The 27270-nt window shown below is 37.8% G+C and overlaps 3 protein-coding genes across 3 annotated transcripts; 2 read left to right on the top strand and 1 right to left on the bottom strand.

Annotated features, from left to right (window-relative positions):
• Positions 1–408: 408 nt before the first annotated feature.
• LOC121375137 (ADP-ribosylation factor 2-like) lies at positions 409–7084 on the bottom strand. The gene has a single exon (XM_041502397.1). It carries the CDS (start codon positions 6970–6972, stop codon positions 6427–6429), a length of 546 nt encoding a protein of 181 aa, XP_041358331.1. The 5' UTR covers positions 6973–7084; the 3' UTR covers positions 409–6426.
• A 4501-nt stretch (positions 7085–11585) lies between these two features.
• On the top strand, positions 11586–12509 carry LOC121381289. Its single transcript, XM_041510576.1, has one exon. It carries the CDS (start codon positions 11586–11588, stop codon positions 12507–12509), a length of 924 nt encoding a protein of 307 aa, XP_041366510.1.
• A 4007-nt stretch (positions 12510–16516) lies between these two features.
• Positions 16517–26216, top strand: LOC121368144 (mediator of RNA polymerase II transcription subunit 11-like). The gene is made up of 3 exons (XM_041492742.1): positions 16517–16773; positions 19131–19271; positions 24731–26216. The coding sequence occupies exons 1-3, from the start codon at positions 16692–16694 to the stop codon at positions 24910–24912; spliced, it is 405 nt and encodes a 134-aa protein (XP_041348676.1). The 5' UTR covers positions 16517–16691; the 3' UTR covers positions 24913–26216.
• Positions 26217–27270: the final 1054 nt, after the last annotated feature.

Raw genomic sequence — 27270 nt, 5'->3', positions numbered from 1 at the left:
TTGTCAGACATTTTACTTTATCTCTTTCTAAAAAGATTTCCAAAGATTTCTTTGTGAACATTCAAATAATTTTACAATGTTCTCTTGCAAATTACCAATCTTTTTGTGTTATTTTAAATGGAGGACAGATATGTTTTAACCAATTTTCGCTTTCCACAACCAAAATGTAAATGGCATGATTTTCTAGACATGGAAGATTACATAAGACTGCAAATTTCATGACTTTCTACAATTTTCGTGACCAGTATGAACCCATTTAAAATCACATCTGTTAGTTCCAAAATGTAATGTACACGCACCATATACTTTTCAACCCTAACAAAACCAGTCAGATCTACTGGTTCGAAAAAGTAATGCATCGAAGTACAAATACTTTCTGCAGTTTACAAACCACTAAAATCTTTGTACTTAAGTCAATTTCTTTATTTCTATCATTCATTTACCCATATTCAAAAACATCATACATTATAAATATACTTTCACATAAGTATATTTACATTTACGTCAATGTCATACAGTGTCTGTAACTATATTGTCAAGCATGTAAATAACTGGATTCTAGACACGGTTTACAATCAACAGACCTATGTACATTTCTTCAACCACAGACAAATTATAATCATTCTTGTTTCCAGGGCTAGCTCCAGCACTCGCCAAATTCGCCAATTCAAATTTTTTAAAACAGTTGGCAAAATTTATTTCAATTTGGCAAAATAATTTCATGTGAAAATTTATATTTTGCTAGAAAATAACTGGATGTCTGCAATTTTTTAAAGTTAAGTTCAAGAGATAATTTGGCAAACATTTCTTCGCACCCAGAACTAGCCCTGCTTGTTTCCAGTATTTAACTACATGTGTATGACTTAGTATGGGTCAAAGACTTTACTTGCAATTTGCCGAACTTGATAAAAATATCTCAAGCCAACTGAAATTTCTGTTAGTCAAAACATTAACAAAATAAATGGCTCTTTAAAAAACTGTGCTTACATGTATTTCATTTTGGAATTCATGAGCATTTTAGCGATTTACTTATGAAATATAATATCCAAGTTCAACTTGATTTTAAACTTCGCAAATTTGGTGACCCACACAGCTTAAACCTGGTACTTGGTACATCCACAACACACTATTGTCTAAAGTCACAACCATGTATCTGAATTTGACGGAAAATTTTTAGTTCAGTGTAATATATTATCTATCAGTATATTATGTTATAATACAACCAATCAGATTGTTTAAACCATATTATTCTCGGTACAACAAATGATTAGTGGATCGAGATAAACAATAAAGTTTGTTTTGTTTAACGACACCACTGGAGCACACTGATTTCATCAAACATTTGGTAATTTGATAACTATATTGTAGTATTCACATATTAAGTTTCATACTTACTACATCATCTACACATGTATGTATGTATGTAGATATATGTAATAGGTAATTTTGAACATGATAAACAATTAAAATACAAATATATACACAACAGAAACTGAGAATGTGATAGATCTACATTTCCCTTCAGGTTTTTTCATCATATCTTCCTTGCTTGCCAAATTCTTTTTATATTTTCAGGTGCTTGTGTAGTGGGAGGAGTTAGGGCCAAACCCTCCCACCTCCAAAAAACATTTCCGTTTATTTTCAATGTATTTTCTGTCTAGGACACATTGCACCATTTCCTGCAGACATGCCTGTATTCCCAGATTAACACAAATACTGATGTGCATCAGTATGTGTGTATTTATGTTAGTCCCACTTTACATCAATGCGATTTCACGTGCAAGTTTATCGAAACAAGTGCATTTACATAAGAATTGTCCATATATGCGATTCCGCACATGGTTATTCAGCATACTAAAAAAAAAAGTTGATCGATTAGCAAATTGTTCCATGTGGCGACATCATAACATGAAGCCATTAATTTACTTTCGGCTCAAAGTACATGTACATTCCGACAAAATAACATTTTGTATAGTAATCTGTTTGTGAAAACGCACATATGGCAAAGCACATTTGCTCATGCGGAAACGCAAACGATAAAACACGCGCACAATTGCATTGATGGAAAGCGGGTGGCCTTAATGTGGTTTGGTTTGCAGAGCAGAAATAATGACAAAAGAAACATTGGTGGTGATGAAATCTATTTAGGCATCCCATCAAGATTAATTATATACTGAACTCCTTTGAAAACACAACATTCAGATTGGTACAAGTTGTAAAAAAGGAATAAAATGTATAACTGACATTGTAAACTGGATGCTTTCTGGTAGGCAATAAACATTCCAGAAATGTATACATGAGCAAAGGTTATTGTATGTGGTTTATAATAATCTCACATAATTGAAATGTATACATGAACAAAGGTTATTGTATGTGGTTTATAATAATCTGACATAACTGAAATGTATACATTCGATAGCAGTAACATGTATATGTAACAGATAAAAATCAACCTCCACTGAGTGGATTTGAACTACGGACTCTCAGTACGAGAGTACAGCACTCTACCAACTGAGCTAACAGGGAAATTCCCACTAGCTACTGCCAGTAGGAGCACTTTATACCAACACTACTACATATACATAGGCAAGGCTTATTGCACGTGGTCTATAACAACCTTACATATTCGATAGCAGTAACATGTATACATGGGCAAGGCCCATTGCATGTGGTTTACAACAACCTCACATATTTGACAGCAGTAACAAAGGAACATTGGATGATGTGTTTTCAAAGGAATTAGAACGGTATAGTCACAACTCTTCTTTAGAATAAAGTCTGTAAGTGAGCGTTCTTATATGTGTAAATACAGAACTTGGCCACGATACGTGGTGTGGAAACTATACATACATGTATGTACATAATGGTGTATGTGGTTCTGATGATCAGTCAAAACTTAAAACAAAGGTGCATGCATGCATTTTTATGTTACAAGTACTATACAGTAATATACATCAGACATTATCTGGACAACTGGAAACATTGAAATTCAGTTGCCAAGAGAATGCCGAGGCTCCAAACTACATAATATATGTAGATAATGGTATATGTGGTACTGATGTCCAGTCAAAACGTAAAACAAGAACATTCAAAGATTCTCCAGACTGCAGCAAACATTAAATACTGTTGCTGTGTTGCCAAGAAAATGTTGAAGTTTCAAAGTACATATGCATATATACATACACACGATATACATTGTGTGTGTATATATATATATATATATATATATATATATATATATATATATATATATATATATATGCGACACTGATGCCCAGTCAAGGCTTAAAACAAGAACGTACAAACATTCTCTATCGAACATTAAACACAGTTGCCACGCTACCACGAGAATGTTGATGAAACTACATATTGCTGTACGTGCAGCACAAGATATACAATGTAAGTGACACTGATGCCCAGTCAAAACTTAATGGGACTGTTGGAAGTCTGCAGCCATTGTAGGATATTTCTGGCTTGGGCCCGCTTTCCTTTAACGGTTCAGGGCTTCTAGATTATGTTAGCCCCACTCCCATGGCTAATGATATTCAATGTTGGGCTAGTAAATAACTACTATTGCCATGCCTGACGGCTAGTGAAAACAAGTTGTCAAATGCTGCATTTAAGTCTATTTTGTAAATATGAATATGCTGCCCCAACCCCAGCCCCCAATTTTGGTATTTTTAATCTCTTTAGGTAACATTTACAATTATTACTATTAGTAAAATTGTATGAAGTAAAGTAAGGATAGTGAATTTTTAATCCTAGCTAGTAAATTTCTAAAATCACTGATCCCATGGCTAGTGGATTTTGTAAACATTCTAGAAGTCCTGTTGAACGTGAGATTTCGCGTGCATGAGTTTATCGACACAGTGGATTTACATAGTACTTTTTCCATACATGCGATTTCGCATGCTGACATTTAAAGTGCTGGGAAAAAAGTCGACAGATTTTTCCGCACGGTGACCTCACAACATAAAGCATTTACTTTCGACTTACAGTACACTCCGACAATGTCAACTTTTGTATAGTAATCTGCTTGTGAAAACGCAGACATGGAAAAGCACATTTCTGCTCGCAGAAACGCACACGATAAAATATGTGCGGAATCGCGTTAATGGAAATTCAGCCTAATGGAATCTTTTTGACGACTAAAACTGCATATTAATTACCTTTTCCTACTTGAATACCACTACATGTATGTATTACCAGTATGTTTATATCCCATGTATTTGTGGTGATGTAGTCATTTCTCGTTTTACTTTGTAATTGTTTTTCTTTTCTTATGTACAGTGTACATGTATACAAAATTACTGGTAAGAAAAATCTGGTTTGGGCTACTAAAACCCCCTTGTAATGTTAACTACATAAACATTATTAAAAAACCCCAAAATGTAATATGTAATTTTAGTTACCAAAAAGGCTCTGTTAGTCGGAAATATCTTACAAATAAATATAGATCTGTAAACTCATGACAGTCGGTTAAAAAGGAAGAAAGGACATGTACATACATGCTTATTACGTAAATAATAATTAATATATATATATACAGAACAAATCATCAAACATATCTCGACTACACTGTAGTTGTTCAGCAGCATGCAGGTTTCAGAAATTGCTATGTAAAACACACAAGTTCGTACACAATTCTGAAATGTTAACTACATGTATATTGTACTTTGTTTCTTTGTTGAACGACACCACTAGAGCACAATGATTTATTAATCATCGGCTATTGGATATCAAACATTTGGTAATTTGATAACTATATTGTAATATTCACATATTAAGTTCCATACTTACTACATAGAAACATGAATGTATGTATATAGCTATATGTGCATGTAGTAAATATTGTAAGTTGTCTAAACGTACCCAAACCAAAACAAACACAACCAAAGTATACCCATTTTTTTGGGGGGGGGGGGGGGGGGGGGGGGGGGGTTCAAAACATACATTTTGGTCACAACAGACCTGTAAGTTAAAAAAAATAAACAAATATAAATTAGCTTAAAATTAATTTCCATCAAATTTTTATCGAAACATACCCAATATAATTTTATAATTGTTAAAATGACAGCTTGACAAATTTCTGAAAATAGTTAAGGAATTGTTTTACAATATCCTAGCCCCCATATAGTGGGAGTGAAGTATTCAAAAGTGATCCTTTTTGGTTTAAAAGCGCCCTTTTCAATCTATGCATTGATGTAGCCAGGGAGGCATGCCTCTCTCCCTCTAAAAAACAAACAAAAACCACAACAACAACCCCACATAGTTTTTTTTTACGCTCTGTCTTTTATAATGTGCAAAGTGGGAATTCCTTCCCACAGTGTGGGTCACCCCCACCAATATAACACCCAGGTTATGTCACGGATTACTGCACCACCCTTCTTATTTTAGGACTAGGTACAGGCAACGTTACAGGCAACGAGTAATGCCAATAATATTATATTATTATGATTTGTTTTTTATCTTAATTCTGAACAACATACGGGTATGTTTGTGACCAAATAAGAATATTTTTGTAGTCAAAATAAGGGGATGTTTTGTTCAAAAACATTTAAGATTTTTGTTTGGAAACATTTTAACCAGCTCCCATAAAAAATTTAAAAGAAAATATTTCAGGGACTAATTGATCAATGGTCACTAAAATGTTTTTACAAATATTTTCAAACCTTTGTGATCATCATACACAATTACGAGTATATTAATTACCACGATAAAAAGGTTATGATTTTTTTTTAACATACCACATATATATGCACTGTTTTGTAATAAGATTCTTTTTTTTTTTTAATTAAACTAATAACGTATAAATTTAAGTAATTAATATTTAATACAAGTAGTATTTTCATTAGATCTGTATTTAATCTACTATTACGGCAATAATCTTAAATTAATGTAAAATGATTCCGGGTTGTTTTGCTCTGAAACCATTTCAAACCCTGTATTGTTTCGCCCTTAGTCCTATTCACCCTGGGTTGATTCGCCCTAAATCTCATTCATACAGAGTTGTTTCGACCCCAAATTATATGACCTATAATAAACAAAAACATGCTAATTCATGTAAACATCTGCATGTAAGGGTAACATTTTGCCTCGGTTAAGCTTTGAATGATACTGAAATGGACCAGCCATATACATATAACTGATTACAGTGGAGATGAGAAACACAAACGTGCATGTATGCACAGCATAAAAACTAGAGTATTGTGTCGACTATCTTTTATAATATTTACACACTGTTTACATAAAAAATGTGCAAGATCTAAAACACTAAAACACTGTCATACATACATGATGTGTAAATCTGTGGTTTTAGAACAGTTTACAAACATACACAACTGCTATGGTAATTATATAATATTTACTCTGGTAACATTGTTAACAGAAAAGTGCAGGGTTTTTTTAAAATCTAATTTAAAAAGTTTATTTTCTATTTTTTAAGGTATGTGAAAGCCAGTCCAATCCTTCGTACAAGCCATCTCCGTTAGTGGCGCAGGTCGCCTGTATATACCACTGTCGGTTCCGCAGCTGGTGTAGTCCTAGTTTGTCTGTCACTTCGGCTGCCGCCATCGCATTCGGAAGATCCTGTTTGTTACAGAACACAAGCAGTACGGCGTCTCGGAGTTCGTCTTCCTGAATCATTCGGTTCAGCTCATTCTTCGCTTCGTCAACGCGTTCTCTATCGTTGCTGTCCACCACAAAAATCAGTCCTTGGGTGTTCTGGAAATAATGTCTCCACAGCGGTCTGATCTTATCCTGCCCACCCACGTCCCACACAGTGAAGCTAATGTTCTTATATTCAACCGTCTCTACGTTAAAACCGATCGTCGGTATGGTCGTAACTATCTCGCCCAATTTCAGCTTGTACAAAATGGTGGTCTTACCAGCGGCGTCCAGACCAACCATCAAAATTCGCATTTCTTTCGAACCTATGAGGCTCTTGAAGAGTTTGGTGAAGTACGACCCCATGTCTGGTTTCTTACTGTGACAGATACACTTGAGAAATGTTAATACTGACGGAGATACTCAGCCAAATCGTGAAAATTGACAAGACAATACCAAGGACGTGGCAAGTAGGCGTTTCCGGAGAAAACGGAGTTGTCGTTCGTTGATCCTACTAGCCAAACCTCACCAATAGATTTCAATATATCCGCCTGCTTTGAACGTTTGTTGTTAACGTTTGATTTCTGTTTAACGATACCACTAGAGCACAGTGTACCATTGAACAGGTATATTATTTTGAAACTATCCAATTAGATGCTCTTCGTACAATATGTGGTGCTGTCCGGGGAACATTCCATCAGCTACTGTATGAGGGGGGTGGTTTCGGGTAGATATTTTGCTTTATATTTGCCGTATGATAGTGTAATTGTGTGTAAATATAAAAGTGTGCCCCCCCCCCCCCCCCCCCCCCCCCCCCCCACACACACACACATACACACACTTTTTGGCACCTTCCTACGCCACTGATGTAGTTTGAAATAACGATTTGTTAGATTGTCATAATCTTAATTGTAACAGTTGACCATTTGGTGACCCAAACCTGTCTCCAAGAAAATAATGCTATATTAAAATCTGTCCACAACTTCATTATAAATTCGCTCCAGTCAGTGCACCACGATTGGTACATCAAAGGCCATGGTATGTGCTATCCTGTCTGTGGGATGGTGCATATAAAAGATCCCTTGCTGCTAATCGAAAAGAGTAGCCCATGAAGTGGCGACAGCGGGTTTCTTCCCTCAATATATGTGTGGTACTTAACCATATGTCCGACGCCATATAACCGTAAATAAAATGTATTGAATGCGTCGTTAAATAAAACATTTCCTTCTTCTTCTTCATTATAAATAGCAAACATTTTGAGATTAATTAACCATTCACATTCTTTCTCTCCTTTGACATCTACTTCTAAATCGTGTATAACGGTAAACATGGGCGTACATAGGATTTTGAAAAGGGGGGTTCCAAAATAGATTGCAGAGATATTGGGCATATATTTCTATGTTGAGTAAATATAATAATGTCAGATATCAATGTCAGATATATTAAATTATAAAAAAAAACGATTTCGGGGGGGGGGGGGTTCGGTCGAACCCATCCCCCCCCCCCCCCCCCCCCCCCCCCCCCCATGTACGCCCATGGTAAAACATATTAAAACTTGTCCATCCTCTTTACCTTTTCTTCCTTCTATTTGCGCTCTTTGTTAGTACATTTTGACCAGTTATAATCATTATGTTTTATTTGTATTGCATGTATAATATTCATATTGTAAAATGTTGGGAGAGGCTTTAATATAGGCTAACGCCTGTTGGCCAATCCTCAGACCGCTAAACTGTTTCTGCACGGCAATAAATAAAGTTTTTATAACCAACATTCGGTAATTCTGACATTCAGAGAGAGAGAGAGAGAGAGAGAGAGAGAGAGAGAGAGAGAGAGAGAGAGAGAGAGAGAGAGAGAGAGAGAGAACGAATGAATGTGGGTGCTATTTATATATATATATATATATATATATTTTTTTTTTAAATTATTTTCTTTTAATTAATTAATTTATTTAAGAAAATAATTATTGTTTATTTAATTATTTATTTATTTATTTATTCATTATATTTATTCATTTTATTTAGTTCGACGTCCCTTTGTATACTAGTTAATTATTTTATTGTCGACATGGCCCAGTAGCATAATTTTATAAAATGGTACATAATATTATATATGAATGTACTTACAGTACTGTATTTATTTATTAAGGGGTTTTGATTTAGCTTCCACTTTAATTTGCTTGTAATGTATGATACTGTATTCAACTTGGGCTGTGCATTTGTATGTGAGGGATTGAAAAACTAGTTTACAAAAAACGTTTACAATTATTATTTTTTATTATTATTTTAATTCTGACTCGCCTCAAGTGATTGGGTCATAAGATTAAATATACTCAGCGCATCCAATGTTTTTCCCCCTGTCTCAACCAGTGTCCAACGACTGGCATATCAAAGGCTATGGTATGTGCGGTCCTGTCTTTAGAAAATATTTCTTTTGAAGACTACATATCTCAGTTACCGATTAAAAATATATTTAACAATAACCCAGTCCATTATTTAAACAGTTTCTGTTACATTACTACTTTTGTGTGGCAAATTATGACTGCCAAATTCAGGCCCGTAGGAACATAATTATGAAGTGGGTGTATACGCTCTGTGTGTGTGTGTCTGCGTGTGCGTGCGTGTGTGTGTTTGCATGTGCATATGTGTGTGTGTTTGCATGTATGTGTGTGTGTGTCACGGGGATTCTATAATTCCCGTAACTGAATAAACACGATTATCCAAATCTCTCTCCTAACTGTATATCTATTAGATCTCTCTGTAACAGGCGGTTAAACCCTAGTATGGCTCGTCTCTAGGTATGATCAGAGATACGATCTTATATAAAGTATATATTATTATAGCACGTTTAGCTCACTAGAAACACAACAAAACACAATACACTTTGGAATCTGTATTATCCTACGCTGACAAATGTACAGCCGTAGTAGTTAATTAATAACAGCAATAATAACAACCCAGAACTGATCACTTAATTAGTTAATCTCTAGGTGTCTAGTTATACAATATGCGATTCACTTCACCGTTACACCACACCCGCACGTGTGATAATTGAGAAACGCTTCCAGGAGAAGTTAATTAATAAAGGAATTACAACACCATTCCTAACTGGTTAATTTTTAATTAACCCTTACTACTCGTTCAGTAACGTGTGATAATTGAGAAACGCTTCTTGGGGAACTTAATTAATAAAGGAATTACAGCTCTATTCCTAACTGGTTAATTTTTAATTAACCCTTAACTACTCTTTCAGTAACGTGTGATAATTGAGAAACGCTTCTTGGGGAACTTAATTAATAAAGGAAATACAGCTCTATTCCTAACGGGTTCATTTTTAATTAACCCTTAACTACTCTTTCAGTAATCTTGTAACACAGAATTAATACTGGTACCTATTACAATAAAGACAATAACCTACAGTTTACCTAGGTCCACTAGGATGACTGGCTAAGCTTTATATTACCAAATACTGATATAATGTTAGAACAAAAAGTCTACGATTTACTTCGTCAGATGACCGAAGACACTGTCTAAAGAATATTGGTATAATACAGTATTAAAATATTTAAAGTCACATCAATCACATCAAGGTTATACACAGAGCAGAAATGATATTTACCAAAGTCCAAACGGACTAACGTTCCCGGGAAGCTTCCTTTTCGTTCTCCTCGATATCTCTAAAAACTAGCTATTTATTATAAAATCAGAATTCGCCTGGGGGTACAAGGCGGTACCTCCCCCTATCATCTGATATTTCCACCGCGACCAAGCAGTATTATTTCTCTCTGATCGTCAGACTTACTGACGCCATCGTCGCCAAATCACGGTTGTAAAAACCGCACTCGCAGAGGTATTACGTAACTACTCGCCACATGGCCTCCACAGCTGGACTAAGTGCATATTGGAATGCCCGATCGCGCGAAGTATTACGTAACAAGTTGCCCAGCTAGTTAAGTGCATTAGGAACTGCACACGGCCCTCTAACACAATTAAAATCGCCACAGGCGAAACAAATTTAAGCGCATGTTCCGTCACAGTGTGTTTGCGTGTGCGTGCGTGCGTGCGAGCGTGTGTGTATGTTATTTAACAACACCACTATAGCACAGTGATTAATTAATCATCGGCTATTGTATGTCAAACATTTGGTAATTCTGACTCGCAGTCATTAGAGGAAACCCGCTACATTTTTACATTTTTTCATTAGCAGTAAGGAATCGTTTGTATGCACCATCCCACAGACAGGTCTTTGAGCAGATGTGGTGCACTGGCTGGAACGAGGAATATCCCAATGGGTCCACCGATGGGGATCGATCCCAAACCGACTGCGCATCAGGCAGACGCTTTAATATGGGTAATGTTCCGACCCTTCCACAAATAAGGAAGCCAAATTACCTGTAGTTAAGAATGTGTGCTGTCAAACACTCGGTTTGAAACTGATGTAACAGTTTGGTATTAACATAGACCAGGGGCGTGTCGTAGCCCAATCAGTGAAATGGATCCACCGAGGTGGTTCGATCCTGCGACGCAAGCACTGTAACGACAATGACCAATGTAACTGTGGTCTGAGACTGACGGTTTACGGCAGCATGTAATAAAAGTACATGAACCTGCCACAGTGTTTGTTACATGGTGTCAGAAGTGGACCTGAAAAGTAATTTAAAACATTGCAATCATAGATAAATAAGTGTAAATGGTGAAAACAGGTATTTATAAATGTACTTTGATATTGCAACGGCAATACTTAGAACGGCGTCAAAGTCAAATATTCCTACTTTGCAAATGACACGTGAAACACCGGAACGGACTGGAAACCGCCAAAATCAACCGTGCACGTCTGCAGGTGTGCTGATAATTGTTAAATCAACTTAAGAACATTGACAATAAATAATAATATAAAAAAAAGAACAGGACACATTCACTGTATTTTACACATTTCGTTGTCATAAAACGAACATGGCTGTATATAATGGCAATAAACCCACAATGAATTGGCAAGCTGTCCACCTCCATAAAGAGTGGAAGAGGTTCCAACAACATTGTACTTTCACATTTAATGGTCCACTCGCAACTAAAACTGAAGCACAAAAAGTGAACTATCTGATGACTTACATCGGAGACAAGGGGCGTGAAATATACAACACTTTCACTTGGATACCCGAAGATGAAAACACACCGGCAGAAAATCAAACTCTAGAAGGTGTTTATGCTAAATATGAAGCATATGTTGCTCCAAGAAAAAAACTAATTCGCGCAACTGTTAACTTTAATCGTCGAAAGCAGGAAGTTGGCGAAAAATTTAATAACTTTGTAACAGATCTGCGTATTCTTGTGAAAGACTGCGGCTATGCAGAAGAAGAACGGATGGTGCGTGATGCTATAGTTCTGCGCTCTGTACATGATACTGTAAGGAAAAAATGTCTTGAAAAAGGAGATACTCTGACATTGGAAATGGCAATAAATATTGGCCAAAACCACGAAATGTCACAGGAAAGTCTCAAAGCTATCAATGACGAAGATCCCAAAGTTCATACAGTACGTGATAAGCGATATTCTAAAAAGAAGACAGAACAACATGGATCTAGGTCAAGACATGGCACTAGTAAGTGGCACAAACAAACACCATCACCTAAAGCCTGCACAAAGTGTGGCTACAGCAACATACATAAGGAATGTCCGGCAAGAAATAGCAAATGCAATTTTTGCCATAAACGAGGACACTACGAAAAAGTGTGTAGAAATAAACTAAAGACACACATTGTTGATGAAATGTATTCCACAGGTAGCTCATCTGAGGATTATGATTCTGATTCATTTTCTCATGAAATCAACATAATCTCAAATGAAGAGGCTGAGAAAACTGACTGGTGGGAAGAAGTGAAAATCAATGGAAAGAAGGTCCTGTTCTAAATAGATACAGGTGCATCCCAATCGCTACTTCCATACAAGTTATTCAAAAGCCTGAACTGCAAGGAACCATTAGTGCCTACTAAAACAAAGTTTCAATCATACACTCATCACCTGATACAAGTGGATGGACAAATAACACTACCGATTTGTTACAAAAATAGATGTGTAGATGTGAAATTTTATGTTGTTCGCATAGACCAGAAGCCACTCTTGTCTGGAAAAGCAAGTAAACGACTAGGTCTCATAGAGCGAATACACACGATGTCAGATATCAAGGATATGTATCCTGAGTTGGAAAAGACAACCGGAACACTACCCGGAACATATTCAATTAAAATTGATCCAACCGTACCACCTGTTGTACATGGACCACGAAGGCAACCACAAGCATTGCACAAGCAAATTGTTGAAAAAGCTTAAAGAGATGGAAAGCCAAGGTCACATTGTGAAAGTGACAGCCCACTGACTGGGTCAGTTCTATGGTCACGGTGGTCAAGAAGGGAAAAGTTCGTATTTGCATAGATCCAAAGGATCTAAACAAAGCAATACGTCGTGAGAACTATCCAATTCCTACTGTCGAGGAAGACGTAGCATCTATGCCAGATGCGAAAGTATTTTCGGTGATAGATGCAAAATCTGGTTTTCTATAAATCAGGCTGAATTACGAGTCCAGTTTGCTCACAACCTTTAATACACCGATTGGACGTTATCGTTGGCTCCGTCTTCCCTTTGGAATCAAATCAGCACCAGAAATGTTTCAGCGTATCATGGATACAATGCTGGAAGACGTTGAAGGCGCAAGAGCTATAATGGATGATATTATAGTTGCAGCAAAATCACCACAATAACATGATCGGATCATGAAAGCAGTGATCACAAAAGCGACTGAGTGGAACTTGAAGCTTAACTTTGATAAATGCCAGATAAAACAATCCCAAGTGAAATATGTGGGACACTTGGTCACAAAACAAGGTCTCAAACCCGATCCGGATAAAGTCCGAGCGGTCCTGGAAATGCCTACACCTGAGAGTAAGGAGGATACTCGTCGATTCCTTGGATTTGTTCAATACCTGTCAAAGTTTCTGCCTAGCATGAGCTCAGTCGACTCTCCACTCCGAGAACTCACACGAAAAGATGTAGAGTTTCACTGGGACAAACCCCAAGAACAAAGCTTTCAGAAACTGAAAGAAATGTGCTGTACTGCACCAGTGTTGACATACTATGATGTACACAAAGGACTATCTATTCAATGTGATGCAAGCAGTTATGCTGTAGGAGGAGTGCTACTTCAAGAAGGTCGCCCAGTTGCTTACACGTCGCGTGCTTTAACTGATAATGAATCGAAGTATGCCCAGATTGAAAAAGAAATGTTGGCAATTTTGCATTGTGGTAAAAAGTTTCATCATTTCATTTTCGGCAAATATGTGAAAGTTGAAACAGACCACAAACCATACAAGCTATTTTTGCAAAACCATTGCTGTCAGCACCAATGAGATTACAAGCCATGATGTTGAGGCTGCAACCATACGACCTTGAAGTCAAATACAAGCCAGGAAAAGATATTCCACTTGGTGATGCACCAAGTCGTGCAAATCTGCCTGAAGCAGAACCAGATGTTGAACCAATAATGGTTAACATGATCGACTACATTGCGGTATCTCCGACCCGATACAAACAGTTTCAGCAGAGAACTGCCAATGAATTGAATGAACTCCATGGCATGATACTGAAAGGTTGGCCTGATACGATAGAGGAAACACCTCACTGCATCAGACCATACTGGACAACAAGAGACGAACTTTCAGTTGCTGATGGTATTATCTACAAAGGCATGAGAATTGTTGTACCACCATCAATGAGATCAGACATGCTCGCACAGATTCATGAGTCTCATCTTGGCATCACAAAGTGCAAGCAACGAGCACGTGAGGCACTCTACTGGCCAGGAATCAATCAACAGATTGAAAATATTGTAAACGATTGTGTAAAGTGCAACACGTTTCAAAACAAGCAGCATTCTGAATCACTCATTCCGACACTTATTCCCAACTTGCCGTGGAATGAGTTGCGTCAGACATATTTGAATTCGGACATATTCATTATCTGTTGACAATGGACTACTACTCCAAATTTATTGAAGTGGATCCTCTACATGATCTTTCAAGTTCTGCAACGATCGATGCCATCAAATCACAGTTCAGTCGTCATGGCATCCCAGAGAAGTTGAAAACTGACAATGGACCTCAGTTCTCATCTCGCGAGTTCTTAATGTTCTGTGAAGATTACCAAATCGAACATACTACGTCTTCTCCACACTATCCACAGTCAAACGGTGAGGCTGAGAGAGGAGTTCAGATAGTGAAACGACTATGGGAGAAAACTCCAGACAAACATCTAGCACTACTAGATTACCGTACAACTCCCTTGTCCAGTTGTGGCTTATCACCAGCTCAACTGTTGATGAGTTGTAGACCAAGGAACAAACTTCTAACAGCTCGAGAATTGCTAAAGCCAAGGACACACAGTCCAACTGAAGTGAAGAGACTATTAACTAAAGACAAAAACAAACAGCAGCATTACTACAACACAAAAGCTGGGAAAGTTTTACCAGTACTTGTTCCTGGTGATCCCGTAAGAATGTTACCCTTTCCAGGATCCAAGCTTTGGTTACCAGCAAAGGTTGTTGATCACCACAATTCTCCACGATCTTATATTGTCGAATACAACGGAAAAAAATACAGACGTAACAGAAAACATCTTCATCTGTCAAGATACAGAGCCAGGGAACAAGATCTTCACTTGTCGACTGTCTGTAATGATTTGGTACAGAGCGAACCAAAACAAATGCCAAACTCGAATATTGTTGGTCCACCTAAACAAGCCAAAGTGTCGACCAAAGATCAGTCAGAAAAGAGACCCATAAATAAACCTTTGGAAAGTGTCGTCGAAAAGTGTATCCTTTCCAAAACTCCAAACATCTTGATTAAACACAAAGTGCAAAGTGATTCAGTGCGACCATCAGTTGTAACTCATTCTGGTCGTATCAGCAAACCACCAGTTCGCATGGATGTGTAATTAGTTTTAAACTAATAAGAGATTCTAAAATATTTGTGTTCAAGTTCTCCAGTGTGATTTTCATGTGCAAATTGTCTTGTTATAATTAACAAAGTTTTGTGTTCATTTTCAGAGATGACTTTATGCCGATTAACATTTTGTTATCTGTGACAATAATTCTTTTTCTAGAAATGTATAAGTTATAACAGCAACATTTTTGTTTTATTTAGTGCAACTTTGGAACTGAACAAAGGACAAAAACATTTATTGTTCACATAGCTTTTATTTACAAATATTATTGAAACTGGTTCAATTATCTTGAAAGAAAAAAAAAGAGATGTAACGACAATGACCAATGTAACTGTGGTCTGAGACTGACGGTTTACGGCAGCATGTAATAAAAGTACATGAACTTGCCACACGTGTTTGTTGCAAGCACCTCAGGCGAGTTCTCAAATTAAATTGTACACCGGTTCGTACAGGCCTGAAATTGCGACACCGCTGCTGCACAGAGGCGGACCTAGGGGAGATTGCAGGGGTCTGGCCCCCCCTAAATTTTGCGATAGTTCTAATTTTATTATATATTAATTTTCATTTTTTTACGACCCTGTGCATATAAAAGATCCCTTGCTGCTAATCGAAAATACCCCCCCCCCCCCTCGCCTGCTACCGACTTGGTCGGGCTGCTGGTGCTCCCTTGCACCTTGTGCCCATGACAGGCGTGCGCTACAACAGCTTGTTCTGAATATGCACGTAAAACCCTATGACCTGACCTGACCTGACCTAATCAAAAAGAGTAGTCCATGAAGTGGCGGCAGCGGGTTTCCTCTCTCAATATCTGTGTGGTCCTTAACTATATGTCTGACGCCATATAACCGTAAATAAGTGCGTCGTTAAATAAAACATTTCTTTCTTTTTCTTCTTCTTTCCCTCAAATGATGTTTGTTTTGTAAAGTATGGATTTTGTGTATAGAGAATAGTTTTCATAAATTATCTTGTTTCCGGATATTTAATAAGACTGGCATTTTAATATTACTTCGCGCTCTGTTAGCATATGACGAACTTTCCAGTCGATATTAAATAGACGCGACCCCAAGCGGGAAAACACCCTAATTACTGTTTTAGAAAATGGCGACTGGAGGACCCCGCGATCGATTGCTGCAACTAGAACGTATTGAACGCGACATAGCATCGTCCATACAGAGTGCAGGTATTTCAGGAAAAATAACAGAACACATTTAAATTAAAGAACTTCATTATTATGACACTATAGCAGTGTGACTATTGTGTTGTTATATTCAATACGGATACAGTTATGTATTTACCCCCCACACACACACACACACCGCACCGATGTTCCTAACCAGCAATGGTTCTCGGACCAAAGCATTAACCCGAGGAGTTGTTGTTTAGGAGAAACACTGTCCCCTTCCATCATTTTGAAAAAAAAAGATGACCATCATAATGACACATTGCACACCTAGTTCGCCACACACACACAGTGACACACACACATGCATACACACGAATCCGAGTCGTTTCGCCCGAAAACCATTTCAAACTCTGCATTGTTTCGCCCTTAGTCCTATTCACCCAGGGTTGCTTTGCCCTAAATGTTGTTCGTACCGTGTCGTTTTACCCCCCCCCCCCCCCCCCCCCCCCACAAATTAATATATTTATTATAGTTTTGAAGTCTTTTTTTTTCCTTCTGTTTATTCAGTACCCATGATGTTATTTTTGTTCACTGTTCCCATGTGCAATGTTTAACTGCAATAAATCTTATCTTATTTTACCAAAACATCAGCTGGGTATGTAGTATATTTAATAAGAAACCACAGCACATCAGTAGTATGCAGTGTGACTGTTCATAAATTAATTATTAATGTGAATACATTGTCTGTATATTATCAAAAAAATAGGGCGAATTGAAATATGGGGCGAAACAACTCGGTTAGAGGTACGAATCAACCCTGCTCATAACGACTTGGGTGAACTAGTAATAAGGGTGAAAGTCCTGTTACCCACACACACACACACACACACATACAGATATACAGACACATACACACACACACACAGATACAGATACACACACACATACAGAGACACACACACAAACAGACACAGACACACACACACATGCACAGACACACACACACACACACACACACAGATACACACACATCCAGAGACACACACACACACAGATGCACACACACAGACTCAGATACACACACACAGGCACACACACATATACACACACACACACACACAGATACACACACAGATACACACACAGACACACGCACACGCACAGATACACACAAGGATAAAACTATTGATCATCGATTTCACAAACTGCATAAGGCTAACAAATATATTCTATATTTTTTAGTTACATTTAACAAAATTAAATATTTTCCAATTGGTTAACAACTCAACAACATGGATATTAAATGAAACCATTCTAACAAACTAATGTGTAACACAATCCAGTAAATGGATAAAGTAATTTTGTTTCTAACTGCGTTCAGGCACATGCATTTGGAGATTGAACCACCTCAGTGTATACATTCAGCTGATTGGGTTTTTTCTCGTTCCAACCAGTGCACCACAACTGGTCAAAGGAGGGCTAGCTCTGCCACTTGCCAAATTTGCCAATTGCGAATTTCTAAAACAATTGGCGATCATTTTGTTATGTAATAATTGGTATTTTGTTAATAAATAACCAAGTTTCTGCAATTGTTTAACTTCAATTTAGATAATTTGGCAAAATGTTCTGTCTACCCAGAGCTAGCCCTGCAAAGGCTGTGGTATGTGCTGTCTGTATGAATGTGCATATATATATATATATAAAAGATCCCTTGCTGCATTAGGAAAAATGTAGCGGGTTTCCTCTGATGACTACGGGTCAGAAATGACCAAATGTTTGACATCCAATAGCCGATGATTAATTAATCAATATTCTCTAATGGTGTCATTAAGCAAAACAAACTCTTTTATATATATGCATTTGGAAAAATAACCTTTTTGTACATGTACAGTTTTTAATTTAACATTTTTAAAGCCAAGTGCTACATGAGAAAATGGATGGACACTTTCACTGATATTTTTAAAAGGAAAAATATAGTTTGTCAAGAGCAGTCATTTCACCTCTTGTTCCTCCATGTTTGCTAAACTCATTCCTTCTTATAGATACTACATACATGCACCCAATGGGCCATCCTCCTACAAAAATGGGGTAAAGCGCTCACTTGATGTGCGTTCAGTTTAGGATCGATCCCCGTCAGTGGACCCATTGGGCTATTTCTCGTTTCTCGTCTGTGGGATGGTGCATATAAAAGATCCTTTGCTGCTAATCGAAGAGAGTAACCCATGAAGTGACAACAGCGGGTTTCCTCTCTCAATATCTGTGTGGTCCTTAACCATATACATGTCCGACGTCATATGACTGTAAATAAAATGTGTTGAGTGCGTCATTAAATAAAATATTTCCTTCCTTCCAATTAAAATTGAGGAAATTGTATAAAAGCAGAAAGTTTGTAATTATATATATATTTTTTTAAGGCTTAGCATTACAAGAACTGTCGAAGGAGAAACCCATCCCGAAACAGGTTGAGAGTCATACGACACTGTTCCTCAAAACACTGCAGGAAGTGGAGACGGGTCTCACATCCCAGATCCAGTATCTCACACAGGTGTCTACAGGTAAAATAACCTCTCTGATCCAGTATCTCGCACAGGTTTCTACAGGTAAAATAACCTCTGATCCAATATCTCACACAGGTTTCTACAGGTAAAATAACCTCTCTGATCCAATATCTCACACAGGTTACTACAGGTAAAATAACCTCTCTGATCCAGTATCTCACACAGGTTTCTACAGGTAAAATAACCTCTCTGATCCAATATCTCACACAGGTTTCTACAGGTAAAATAACCTCTCTGATCCAATATCTCACACAGGTTACTACAGGTAAAATAACCTCTCTGATCCAGTATCTCACACAGGTTTCTACAGGTAAAATAACCTCTCTGATCCAATATCTCACACAGGTGTTTACAGGTAAAATAACCTCTCAGATCCAGTATCTCACACAGGTTACTACAGGTAAAATAACCTCCCAGATCCAGTATCTCACGCAGATTTCTACAGGTAAAATAACCTCACAGATCCAGTATCTCACACAGGTTTTTACAGGTAAAATAACCTCACAGATCCAGTATCTCACACAGGTTTCTACAAGTAAAATAACCTCTCTGATCCAGTATCTCACACAGGTTACTACAGGTAAAATAACCTCCCAGATCCAGTATCTCACGCAGATTTCTACAGGTAAAATAACCTCACAGATCCAGTATCTCACACAGGTTTTTACAGGTAAAATAACCTCTGATCCAGTATCTCACACAGGTGTCTATAGTTAAAATAACCTCTCTGATCCAGTATCTCACACAGGTTTCTACAGGTAAAATAACTTCTCTGATCCAATATCTCACACAGGTTTCTACAGGTAAAATAACCTCTCTGATCCAATATCTCACACAGGTTACTACAGGTAAAATAACCTCTCTGATCCAGTATCTCACACAGGTTTCTACAGGTAAAATAACCTCTCTGATCCAATATCTCACACAGGTTACTACAGGTAAAATAACCTCTCAGATCCAGTATCTCACACAGGTTACTACAGGTAAAATAACCTCTCTGATCCAATATCTCACACAGGTTTCTACAGGTAAAATAACCTCCCAGATCCAGTATCTCACACAGGTTACTACAGGTAAAATAACCTCCCAGATCCAGTATCTCACACAGGTGTCTACAGGTAAAATAACCTCTCTGATCCAGTATCTCACACAGATTTCTACAGGTAAAATAACCTCCCAGATCCAATATCACACAGGTTTCTACAGGTAAAATAACCTCCCAGATCCAGTATCTCACACAGGTGTCTACAGGTAAAATAACCTCTCTGATCCAGTATCTCACACAGGTTTCTACAGGTAAAATAACCTCTCTGATCCAGTATCTCACACAGATTTCTACAGGTAAAATAACCTCCCAGATCCAGTATCTCACACAGGTTTCTACAGGTAAAATAACCTCCCAGATCCAATATCTCACACAGGTTACTACAGGTAAAATAACCTCCCAGATCCAGTATCTCACACAGGTGTCTACAGGTAAAATAACCTCCCAGATCCAGTATCTCACACAGATTTCTACAGGTAAAATAACCTCCCAGATCCAATATCTCACACAGGTTTCTACAGGTAAAATAACCTCCCAGATCCAGTATCTCACACAGGTGTCTACAGGTAAAATAACCTCTCTGATCCAGTATCTCACACAGGTTTCTACAGGTAAAATAACCTCCCAGATCCAGTATCTCACACAGGTGTTTACAGGTAAAATAACCTCCCAGATCCAGTATCTCACACAGGTGTCTACAGGTAAAATAACCTCCCAGATCCAGTATCTCACACAGATTTCTACAGGTAAAATAACCTCCCAGATCCAGTATCTCACACAGGTTACTACAGGTAAAATAACCTCTCAGATCCAGTATCTCACACAGGTTTCTACAGGTAAAATAACCTCTCAGATCCAGTATCTCACACAGGTTTCTACAGGTAAAATAACCTCTTAGATCCAGTATCTCACACAGGTGTCTACAGGTAAAATAACCTCTCAGATCCAGTATCTGACACAGGTTTCTACAGGTAAAATAACCTCCAATATTCAGTATCTCACACAGGTTTCTACAGGTACAATAACAAGTCTAAAGTGGTAAAATAACAAGTCTACACAGTTAAGATAGTGTATCTACACAGGTGAAATAACATGTCTACACAGGTACAATAACGAGTCTACACAGGTGAAATAACATGTCTACACGGGTACAATAACGAATCTACACAGGTGAAATAAAAAATCTACTCGGTTAAAAAAATGAATCTACACAGTGATGTGCCAATGATTGTTTATAATTGAAAACTGATCGGTTGGACGGTACTGAGTTAATGAATGATTATAAAAATCCATAATTGATTGTCGCAGAATTTTTTTAAAAGTGTGTCATTGTTCTTCCAGGGGGCGGGATGTAGCTCAGTGGTAAAGCGCTCACCTGATGTGCGGTTGGTCTAGAATCGATCCCTGTTGGTCAGCCCATTGCACCATGACTGGTGTATCAAAGGCCATGATATGTGCTATCCTGTCAGTGGGATGGTGCAGATAAAAGATGCTTTGTTACTAATGAAAAAAAATGTAGCAGGTTTCCTTTTTATGACTGTCAAAAATGACCTTATGTTTGACATCCAATAGCCGACGATTAATAAATCAATGTGCTCTAGTGGTGTCGTTAAACAAAACAAACGTTTTGTTCCTCCAGTTAATTTTTGTATACATGTACTTACTTTTTGCGACACCCAATAGCAGATGTGTATTTGTTGGCTGGGGTGTCGCTAAACATTCATTATTCCAGGGCACAATATTTCACGAGAACCATTGTTCTGTTTGCGGGTCGGTTGCACAACTTTAAAATCATGAGAACCGCCAATCGGTTACGTGGTGAACAATTACATTCTAAAATTAAAAGTACCATGTATCAGTAAACTAAGGAAAGTGAAAATCAGTTTATGTTTTTAAATACATTTGAACCACCAATGTAACACAGAACCGTATAGTTCAAGTGTTTTAGGATTAGGTAGGCCTAACTCATCGGTAACGAGAACTATATTCACATAACCGAACAATCGGTTACCTAAGTAAAACTCACGTGAAGTGATTTCCGGTTACCTAAGATTTTGAAATATTGTTCCCTGTTATTCATTGTTCCTTCAGTTTTCGATTACTCGTCGATTACATGTATATTGTAACCGTGTTTTCATAAGTACACTCGCATACGGTTACCTAAATAAAAATGATAATCGGTTATTACTGTCTCCAGTTTCGATTATGGGCTTCATGTATGTTGTGTGTTTTCATATACATAATACATACATACATCATAAAACTAAATGTTTCAAACCAAAATATTCCCTTACTCCATGCTTACAAATATATTGATAGTGAGACCCCTGGAATCCCCCATCCCCACCCCTATCCACCCACCCTACAGATCTCACTCCACCCACCCTACATATCTCACTCCACCCACCCTACAGATCTCACTCCCATTGGGACAAACTCAAACCTTTCGACAAACTCAAATTGCACTTTTTAGAATTTTGTTAACCCCCCCCCCCCCCCCCTCCAATTACAAAATCTCGGATTAGCCCCTGGATATGTAGCTTGTTTTCATTAATTTCAACCTATTTTAGTGCTTATATCCTACTAAGGTTCAAGCACGCTGAACCAGGCACACACCTCAGCTATCTGGGCTGTCTCTCCTGGACAGTGGGTTAGTTGTTAGTGAGAGAGAAGAGGCTGTAGTGTTCTTACACCTACCCATTGAGTCGTTTAAACTCGCTCTGGGTGGGAGACGGTACCGGGCTGCGAAACCCTGTCAGGGTATGACAAATGTTTTTAAAAGTCGGTAGCCACAGGGATAGTGGGTTTGTAAATTCCACTAGCCCACCAAAATAAAGCACTAGCCCAAATTTCGTATAATTACAACACACTTTATATAAAGAAAAAAAAAGAAAGACATCTTTTAATTAACGACACACTCAACACATTTTTATTTACGGTTACATGGCGTCAGACATATGGTTAAGGACAACACAGATTAGCAGCAAGGGATCTTTTATATGCACCATCCCAAAGACAGAATATTACATACCACGGCCTTTGATGTACCAGTCGTGGTGCACTGACCACTTTATATAAGGCTGAAAAACAATGTTTCAAGGAACCCAACCCCTATAGTACAGGCTGTTCCTACTAGCCGTATGTCGGATGGTTTAACCATATAACACCAGTGCTCTACAAAGCAAGTTCAAATTTACTCTTCCCTGGCCAGTAAAGTATAATATTTTAGTCGTCAGCCACTTATATTTAGTAGCCAGCTAATATATACTTGTAATTAAATCGGTTCATCTGCCATTTTATGACACATTGCTAATGTTGTAATTGTTATTAGGAATGCATTCGAATGAACTCGTGAAGAGGTGATTCTTAGTTGTTAAATAGTAATTACAAGTTACTGTTTGTGTCCGGTTCCACTAAAACAGTGAACGACTATTAACTATCATTATCAAATTCCGTACCCAATAATTGTATTAAACAAATTTAAGCGAATTACTATTTTAATGGCACTGCTAAGATATGCATTTAAATTGCAGTACTCATTAAAAGTTAAATAAAAGCATTGTGATAATATCTACCATGATTCAACGTGTTACTAGTAGTTACCAATCGGCTACCTTGCTTTTGGGTTAAATAATATTTATTTTCGTCACATACTGCCTTGTAAATCCATAAATACTGTTTTGTAAATAGTCGTGTCTTTAAAGCTGTCTAAAGTCGAGTCATGAAATTAGAAACAAGTTTTCATCCTCCAACTGGTGAACATGACTTCCGACGTGACTGGAAAAGTCGTTACCGTGGAGGGACTCGTCATCACGATAAGCACGAGACGATTGGAGCGCAGCATAACACATATACAAGTCAACATTTAAAATAATTAACGTTTGAGTTTCAAACAGACAAGTAGAGACATACAGTGGCTCAACAATCTCATTTTAATACATAAATAAAACCTGGCTCTAAAGGGGACAGGACCGACTTGGTCTAAAACTGAACTGGGGCCGAATTATTTCCAAACGCTTGATATTCAAGTTAAGGGAGATAACATCATAACGAAGTATTACCTCCCGCTTAACGTCGCCTTGTTTACTCTTGGATACTAGAAAATCGTTATTCATAGTCCGATTAACATGTCTCAAACAAACTACCCATAGAAAACACATTTTATGGAAGATACATTGCTATTGGTCCACAGTGTTTTCCGATGTCCAGTTTTGTTTACAGATTAAAGTAAAATTATTGGACAGTCGCCAACTGGTGAATGTGATTTTATTTTTTAGACGCCAGGGAATGTTTTAGTCGCCATGGCGAGTATTTTACTCGCTTTGTAGAGCACTGAACACCACCAAGGCAGGTGGCTTGTTTTCTATTCTTGTCCTGTACAAATTAGCATATTTTTGTTTTCTTTCTTTAGGCCAGCCACATGAAGGATCATGTTACTCAGCTCAGAAAGATTTACAGATGGCGTACCACCGGCTGGAACATGTGAAAAGTCGTTTGGCAGAGCTCGACAAGATTCGCTTAGAACACTTGAGACAACAGGGACAGATGATCCGCAGCTATTCGCTACCGGAAGTTCAACCTCATTCTCAATAACAACAAGTGAATGGTTGAAACAAAGCAATCGGATTGGTCAGTAGGCCAACATACAGTTGAAAGAATGAATCTCATTGGTCAGTTTTCCAATGTACATTTAAAAGAATCAGTTTGATTGGTTAGTCTGCCAATGTACAGTTGAAACTGCCAGTCTGATTGGTCTCAGTCTGCCTACATACAGTTGAAGAACCCATCTGATTGGTCAGTCTACCAAAGTACAATTGAAACAAGTCAATCTGATTGGTTGATTGGTTAGTCTACCAAAGACTTCTGGTGTCATCTTGCAAGATTGAATGCCATTGATCAGTTTGCAAAAGATTGCAGGGGATGCAACATTTAAAAAGGGTTTGACCAGTATTCACGAATGGAGTGACCCCAATAAAATGCCACCAGCTGTATAAAAACTACACAGCATGCATTTTATGTATGACAGTCTTACCCAGAAAGACTTGGCCAAGCAAAATATTACTAAAGCAATGAATTCATTGTATTTAGTTGCAAACTGGATTTTTCGAAGTACGTCGAAAAGGTGTGTGCGTATCAGTTTGTGTGTGTGGGGTGGGGGATGGGGTACGTTGGGCATTGTGTGCGTGTTAAGATCATCAGCAACCTATCCCTCCCTGGATCCATGCCTAGAATGGAGCACCTGGTATACTATTACTACTACAGTCTGCCCCATCATTCTATAAAACAGTTTTTTGTCAATAATTTCAGTTTGGTTTGGTGGAAGAAGAAAAGTAAGTGTTTTTGGAAATAACACGAAAATACTAAAAAAAAATGGTTTGCAGTTTACAAATCATTCGGCTCAGAAATAAATAACTTGTAGTAAATTTCATAGTATGAAAAAAGGCATTCCCTGTGGGACGGACTATAATGGTATTAACTAGATAATGGTATAGTATAAACCTGATGTTACTGATTACTTGCCTGGAGAAAGCTCCTGTTAGAAGGATATAGGATATCCGTACTGAGAGTGTAATTTGTGAACAAATAGGACGTAGATATTACACACAAGATGCGACCCCCCCCCCCAAAAAAAAAAAAAAAAAAAAAAAAAAAAAGAAGAAGAAAAGGAGTTTGTTTTGTTTAACGACACAAAACTAAAGTCCTAATTCATCACCATCATACCCAATTTTGTTTATTTATTATTATTATTATTATATATGTTGGTTTTTTTTGCAGATTATATATCTTTAATGAAAAACTGTGGACTTTAAACCTGAAAACTGTGAATATTATGATGAACTGTCACTCGGTATGAACAACAGATATAAATTTAGATATAAAATACCGTAAAGCCTTCAGTAGACGCCTGTCTTACATAAAGACTAATGGACGGTCGGTATTGGATTGCCAGTGTAAGCATCTTTGGTTAAGGGGGACATAGCGCAGTGGTTGGTCTGGGATCGATCCCCGTCGGTGGGCCCATTGGGCCATTTCTCGTTCCAGCCATTGCACCAAGACTGGTATATCAAAGGCCATGGTATGTACTACCCTGTCTGTGGGATGGTGCATATAAAAGATCTCTTGCTGCTAATCGAAAAGAGTAGCCCATGAAGTGATGACAATATCTGTGTGGTCCTTAACCATACATGTATGTCTGACGCCATATAACCGTAAATAAAATGTGTTGAGTGCATCGTTAAATAAAACATTTCTTTTAGGTTGCATACCACCATTAATTACTCCATGCAGTTCTTCTTCTTCTTCAAACGCACATACAGGGACACCAGTAGCTTGAACAAATGCTGCTGTGTGTTGCAGGTTTCCTTGGGGCCGCATAGTTTCTCCTTCAGGGGTTCATCTGAAGGCCAGACTGCTTTTCTTCTGGTCCTGGTAGTGGGGTCAGTGCTGTTTGTGTTGTGTGGTTAACGAGTGAATGTGCGTTGAGCTGTGGTTAACATCTCCCTACAAGTAGGGGTAGGACATAGCCCAGTGGTAAAGCGCTCGCATGATGCGCGGTCGGTTTAAGATCGATTCCTTTCAATGGGGTCTATTGGGTTATTTTTCGTTCCAGCCATCGTACTACGTCTGGTATATCAAAGGTTGTGGTATGTGCTATACTGTCTGTGGGATGGTGCATATGAAAGATCCCTTGCTACTAATAAAAAAATGTAGCAATTTTCCTTTCTAAGACTGGTGTTTTGTTTAACGACACCTCTAGAGTACATTGATTAATAAATCATCGGCTATTGGATGTCAAACATTTGGTAATTTTGACGTATTAAAGAGGAAACACGCTGCATTTTTTCCAGTAGTAGCAAGAGATCTTTTATATACACCATCCCACAGACATGATGGCACATACCACGGCCTTTGATATACCATTCGTGGTGCACTGGCTGGAGAAAGGAATGG

Source organism: Gigantopelta aegis, chromosome 1 (assembly GCF_016097555.1).
Source record: "Gigantopelta aegis isolate Gae_Host chromosome 1, Gae_host_genome, whole genome shotgun sequence".
NCBI classification, from domain to species: Eukaryota; Metazoa; Mollusca; class Gastropoda; order Neomphalida; family Peltospiridae; genus Gigantopelta; species Gigantopelta aegis.
Note: the sequence above shows the minus strand (reverse complement) of the source record. Positions and strands in the feature narration are given on the sequence as shown.

Bases quoted from the DNA above. Each gene is read 5' to 3' on its own strand.
- LOC121375137 (XM_041502397.1), bottom strand. From the start codon at position 6,972: ATGGGGTCGTACTTCACCAAACTCTTCAAGAGCCTCATAGGTTCGAAA.
- LOC121381289 (XM_041510576.1), top strand. From the start codon at position 11,586: ATGAATTGGCAAGCTGTCCACCTCCATAAAGAGTGGAAGAGGTTCCAA.
- LOC121368144 (XM_041492742.1), top strand. From the start codon at position 16,692: ATGGCGACTGGAGGACCCCGCGATCGATTGCTGCAACTAGAACGTATT. The intron at 16,774-19,130 runs GTATTTCAGGAA...TATTTTTTTAAG, and splicing joins ATCGTCCATACAGAGTGCAG to GCTTAGCATTACAAGAACTG. The intron at 19,272-24,730 runs GTAAAATAACCT...TTCTTTCTTTAG, and splicing joins TCTCACACAGGTGTCTACAG to GCCAGCCACATGAAGGATCA.